This window comes from Neoarius graeffei, chromosome 22, assembly GCF_027579695.1.
Source record: "Neoarius graeffei isolate fNeoGra1 chromosome 22, fNeoGra1.pri, whole genome shotgun sequence".
In the NCBI taxonomy this organism is placed as follows: domain Eukaryota; kingdom Metazoa; phylum Chordata; class Actinopteri; order Siluriformes; family Ariidae; genus Neoarius; species Neoarius graeffei.
In genome coordinates, this window is record NC_083590.1 from 8,576,681 (window position 1) to 8,582,649 (window position 5,969).

The 5,969-nt window shown below is 42.5% G+C and overlaps 1 protein-coding gene across 1 annotated transcript in view; it reads right to left on the reverse strand.

The window, feature by feature from the left end:
* Nucleotides 1-849: 849 nt before the first annotated feature.
* The window catches only part of tmem100a (transmembrane protein 100a), an 8,214-nt gene continuing 3,094 nt past the window's right edge, over nucleotides 850-5,969 (reverse strand). Inside the window, exon 2 of the mRNA XM_060903996.1 lies at nucleotides 850-3,954. Coding sequence (XP_060759979.1) covers nucleotides 3,492-3,902 — 411 coding nt within the window. The 5' untranslated portion in view covers nucleotides 3,903-3,954 and the 3' untranslated portion in view covers nucleotides 850-3,491. The remainder of the gene's footprint in view (nucleotides 3,955-5,969) is intronic.

Sequence of the window (5,969 nt, forward strand, 5' to 3'; positions counted from 1 at the left end):
CACAGTCCTTCACTGTAAACATCACACACTTTCAGTAACAGAATTTAAGCCTATATAAACACTGACTCGCGCATGCTGCTTCTCTTGAACGTATACACGGAAGTAAGGCGGAAAGTAGTTTGTCGACGTCACCTCAAGACGACGCCAACGATTGGTCAAATGTGCGGGAAAGTTGCGGTGACTGGATATAATTACAACACCGCCCTGAATTCGCGGGGATTGGTTGAATTTGCGTTGAAGTTGCAAATCGCAACATCGCGAAATCCTGGAGGGTCTGACTTTAGCGTAGATTATACCTTGGGGGACAGAAATTGACTCCTACTGTACCCTTATTTCTGAGAGTGCACCTGCTGTTTGATGCAGTTCTCTAATCAGACAATCCTTTGACAGCAGCATTGTGATCTCTGTGACTTTCTTTCACTGTGGCATGGGTGTTGGCTTGAGCCAGATGGACTGGTTTGAGTATTTCACACACAACAGTCTCTAGAGTTTATACAGAATGGTGCGGAAAACAAAAAACATCATCGAGTGAGTGAGCAACAGTTCTGTGGGTGGAAACAAATGCCTTGTTGATAAGAGAGGGTCAGAGGAAAACGGACAGATTCAAGGTGGTTCAAGATTTTTTTTTTTTTGCCAGGAAGGATATAGTAACTCATATAATCACTCTCTTTACAACCGTGGTGAGCAGAAAAGCATCTCAGCATGCAACAGAGAGAGAACACATTGGGTTCCACTCCTGCAGCCAAGAACAGGGATCTTAGAATCAACAACAAGTTCCTATTAAAATGGCAGGAGAGGGTATACATACTTGTATATATTGATTGAGTCGGGGCAACTGAATCATTTTATTTCTTTTTTTTTTATTGTTCAGAAGACAAACACCGTTTGGAGGTTCAGCAGAACCCCACGTCCATCAACCAAACACTGTTTATATCCACAGAGCAAAGTGCAATACAACAGTTACACATCCAATACTGAGATCATATAGCATGAGTTATACAGAGTTATATTCATTCTCATAAGTTATCGTCATGCCCTACGTGTCACTACGGCTCTGAAGGGCGCTAGTTTTGTGCCCCAAGTCACATGGTTATACAGTCTTTATAATAAATGTAGCAAAGGAAGTCCTTCAGTCACTCAGACTGAAGTTTACATACCATCATATGATAGTGTTTATACTGTAAGTACCATACATTTTACTGAGGAAGAAAAAAGTGCCAGAGGCGTCCAGTCTGAAGGAGAGAAAAAAAGTACTAGAGAAAGAAAGCAGAAAAAAAAGAAAGAGAGGATGAAGAAGCGGTGAATTAATGTGTTTCTTCCTCTCTTTGGGATTGTAGCGCAGCTATTTGTCTTAATCCTGACGTTCACAGTTTGGCTTGCTGCCCCGCTAAACAGATGCAAACAATCTGCAAAACGAAGGGGGGGAATAAAACTCCCGAAAAATCCTGCAGGTCCACTTCAAAACACAAAGGAACCGGAGTTAGTCACTTTAAGAGAGGCTTGTGATGAGGGACCTTGAGGTCAACGCCCTGCAACTCCTGAACATCTGGAAACAGCTGTGCATATCCAGAAATGCCTTCCTCACCTCTGTAACCTCTCTCTCTCTCTTTCACACACACCACCCTACATGGACCAGCGCCTTGGGTTCTGGATCCAAACCCTTCCCTGCTGTTCTTTGTTCTCCTTGTCTGGACGTTTCTGTGTGAAATGAGACGTTTCTTTCCGAGCATCACGAGTAACATTCTTGTATCTTGTTACAGATTGTTGAGCAAGCTACAGGATCATAATTTTAATGAAAAAGAACATAACGTTTATTCAGAGTTGACCCGTTAGCAAAATGTCCAAATAACAAAAGATCAAGTCTGAAGAGTCTGATGGGCTCCAGTGTTGTCCAGAGGATGATGTGTGTCCACATTTGAAGTCTTGGTTCCTTTCAAGGTTTCATAGTTTCCCTGTGGCATTGTTGCTCCTAACTTGTTCACTCTTGGCGTAAAAAAAATCCAGGAAAGGATGGTACATGACTTATAAAAGAAATACAGAACTTTTGGGCTCAGGCTTCTCTCTTTAGATCAACAAGAACATGTCTGAAGAGTCTCAAGTTTATAGCTGAGATTCCAAAAAGCCCAATGAACTCAGGCTCAGAGATTTTGATAATTTTAGTCTTTTTTTGTGTCAACTGAATCAGCAAAAACATCAAAAGCATCCAATAACATCATTATGAGAAGACTCTCCTGATCCTTTGAACATTTAGTCATTGCGTCAAGACAGAAAGTGGATTCTAAACACAGGAGAGTCTTCAGTAGGCAGGGAAAGATGTTCCTGGTACTCCTGAGAGTCTGACCCTGTTAAGTCAATGCATTCCTGACACGTCAATCAAGATCATAAGTCCTTAGAGTCCAAATCCAAAATATTTAAGTCTGAGGAGACCGAGTTCCAACTGTCTGGTGGGTTTTTGAGAATTTGGATTTGGAAATCAACAAGAAGTCTGATGTCTGGAGAACCTGAAGAGCTTAAATCATAAGAAAATGCTCCTGTGATTTCTGAGTCTTTTCCTGACTCTCTGGCCTGAAGTCATCAAAAGAACATGCTCCTGTTACTCCAGAGAATCTGACCACATTAACACTCTGAATTGTCTGAAGACATGAAGCAAAGACCACAGTGAAAAATCCACTAGTTGAGGAGTTCAAATCCAAAAAGTTTTTCCCAAGTGTTCTGTGTTTTTTCTGAGTTTCTTTGTGAAGCAGTTGGAGCTGGCAAGAAGCTACGGTACAAGTCTGGAGAGTCTGGAACAGTTGAATCCTCAGACGTCGGTCAGAAGATGTTCTTGTGGTTTTCAAGAGTCGTGTTCCTGATGCTGATGCATTGGGTCTGTAATCATTGGAAGAAGATATTCTAGACACTGTGAGAAATCTAAAATCATGAAGAGAAGATAGTTCTGGATAAGTCTGAGCCTTTTAATGGAACACATTCCTGACACTTGGAATAGAAGACACGAAGAGAAGACTGCTTGCAAAAAGTCTGACGATTTGAAATCCAAACTGTCCAAAGAGCCCTGTGGTTTTCTGAGTTTCACTGGGATGCAGTTGCAAGTGGAAGGACGTTGGATATTCAGCAAGAAGACTGAATTTCTCAAGAATGTAAAGATGCTCCTGTTGTTTTTGAGTCTTTTCCTGACTCTTTGGGTCTGTAGACATCAGGGACAAATGTTCTTGGTACTCTGGATAAATCTGATCTTTTTTGAGATTGGACTTATCCAGAGCACCAGGCACATGTTCCTGCCACCTGGAATAATCTGAAGACATGAAGCAAAGACGATGAGTGAAAATCCAACATCCGAAGAGTTTGTATTTTTTTTGGGAAGATCTTGCAAGTGAAGCAAGAAGTCCAAAGAGGTGAATGAAGATGTTTCTGTGTTTTTTCTAGAGATGTTTTTTCCTGCCCAACAGTCACATTTCTGAAAATCCCAAGATGTCCTAAAGATCCATCAGTCATTAGACGACCCTGTGGTTGGTGACTAGTGCGGCCTGGCTCTCCCGTCTCCGCTCCTCCTTCTTTTTCTCACTGCGGAGCTTCCAGCAGGCGCCGCTGAGTCCGAGCAGAACGACGCCGGCTGACAGCAATGCCAGGCCAAAGTGGGAGATGGTGGAGCCGTGAGAGTTAAGACTATAAGCGACGGCTGTGACCACGATGCCAGCGATCAGCACCACCACACCAAAGGGGAGCGTACAGCGGAAGCATGAGAGCTCCGTGCCACCTGTTGCTGCCGTCAGAGGGCCGTCGTTCACCAAAGGGATGGACACCAAAGGCGGCAGATCATTTTTGTTGTTGTTGTTGTTGGCTTTAACGGTGAGAGAAGGGCACTCGGGGACTGTCATGGTTTCTTTCAGAGTATCTTCGGGCATCGCAGTTTTCACAGTTTTGCCTTCAATAGGCTACACCTTCAGGTCTAGAGAGCTGCAAACAAAAAATAGTTTATTTCAGTTCAGACTTGGAATATTGAAAAAACTGATTGTAACTCATCATAAATTTTAATGGTAAGCTGAATCACTACAGCGAATCTGTTTGTGTTTTGCTTCTCAGTCTCAGTGAAGGAGGCGTGGCCACAGTCTGGATTATACTGTAGTGGAATCACATCAAAACTGACATGTGCTTTACTGAAACAATGGTATTTTATACACACTAACATTTATCATGTATCAAGATGCAATGTCTTGGATAGAAAGATACTTACAGTGGTGCTTGAAAGTTTGTGAACCCTTTAGAATTTTCTATATTTCTGCATAAATATGACCTAAAACATCATCAGATTTTCACACAAGTCCTAAAAGTAGATAAAGAGAACCCAGTTAAACAAATGAGACAAAAATATTATACTTGGTCATTTATTTATTGAGGAAAATGATCCAATATTACATATCTGTGAGTGGCAAAAGTATGGGAACCTCTAGGATTAGCAGTTAATTTGAAGGTGAAATTAGAGTCAGGTGTTTTCAATCAGGCGGCACGGTGGTGTAGTGGTTAGCGCTGTCGCCTCACAGCAAGAAGGTCCTGGGTTCGAGCCCCGGGGCCGGCGAGGGCCTTTCTGTGTGGAGTTTGCATGTTCTCCCCGTGTCCGCGTGGGTTTCCTCCGGGTGCTCCGGTTTCCCCCACAGTCCAAAGACATGCAGGTTAGGTTAACTGGTGACTCTAAATTGACCGTAGGTGTGAATGTGAGTGTGAATGGTTGTCTGTGTCTATGTGTCAGCCCTGTGATGACCTGGCGACTTGTCCAGGGTGTACCCCGCCTTTCGCCCGTAGTCGGCTGGGATAGGCTCCAGCTTGCCTGCGACCCTGTAGAAGGATAAAGCGGCTTGAGATAATGTGATGTGATGTGATGTGTTTTCAATCAATGGGATGACAATCAGGTGTGAGTGGGCACCCTGTTTTATTTAAAGAACAGGGATCTATAAAAGTCTGATCTTCACAACACATGTTTGTGGAAGTGTATCATGGCACGAACAAAGGAGATTTCTGAGGACCTCAGAAAAAGCGTTGTTGATGCTCAGCAGGCTGGAAAAGGTTACAAAACCATCTCTAAAGAGTTTGGACTCCACCAATCCACAGTCAGACAGATTGTGTACAAATGGAGGAAGTTCAAGACCATTGTTACCCTCCCCAGGAGTGGTCCACCAACAAAGATCACTCCAAGAGCAAGGCGTGTAATAGTCAGCAAGGTCACAAAGGACCCCAGGGTAACTTCTAAGCAACTGAAGGCCTCTCTCACATTGGCTAATGTTAATGTTCATGAGTCCACCATCAGGAGAACACTGAACAACAACGGTGTGCATGGCAGGGTTGCAAGGAGAAAGCCACTGCTGTCCAAAAAGAACATTGCTGCTCGTCTGCAGTTTGCTAAAGATCACATGGACAAGCCAGAAGTTTATTGAAAAAATGTTTTGTGGATGGATGAGACCAAAATAAAACTTTTTGGTTTAAACGATAAGTGTTTATCTACTCTTAGGACTTGTGTGAAAATCTAATGATGTTTTAGGTCATATTTATGCAGAAATATAGAAAAGTCCAAAGGGTTCACAAATTTTCAAGCACCAGTCTAACTGTAATTATAACACAGGTCCAGCTGTAGATACTCTGGTACAAGTGAAACCATAAACTGTTGCTAAATTATTCACTCCTTGCACGAGATCAGTTAAAAACATGGTTTTCTTTGAAGAGGAAAGTGAAAACTCTTTGAACCTTCAGCACAAGTCCAGGTAATTCCTCAACGAGTGAGTCGCCCAACTCTTTCTTAAGAAACTTATTTAAAAATGTACGCCTTTTTTTTTTTAACACCAGGTCTAGTTTGCTAGATGTTTGTTTATTTTTTTTACGGATAGGTTAAATTAGTGTTCCACACTGTACCACCATGCTTCCCAAAGTTATTTCTGAGGACCGTGAATTTTGTGAACCATAGCCGGAACAAAGAGTCTCAA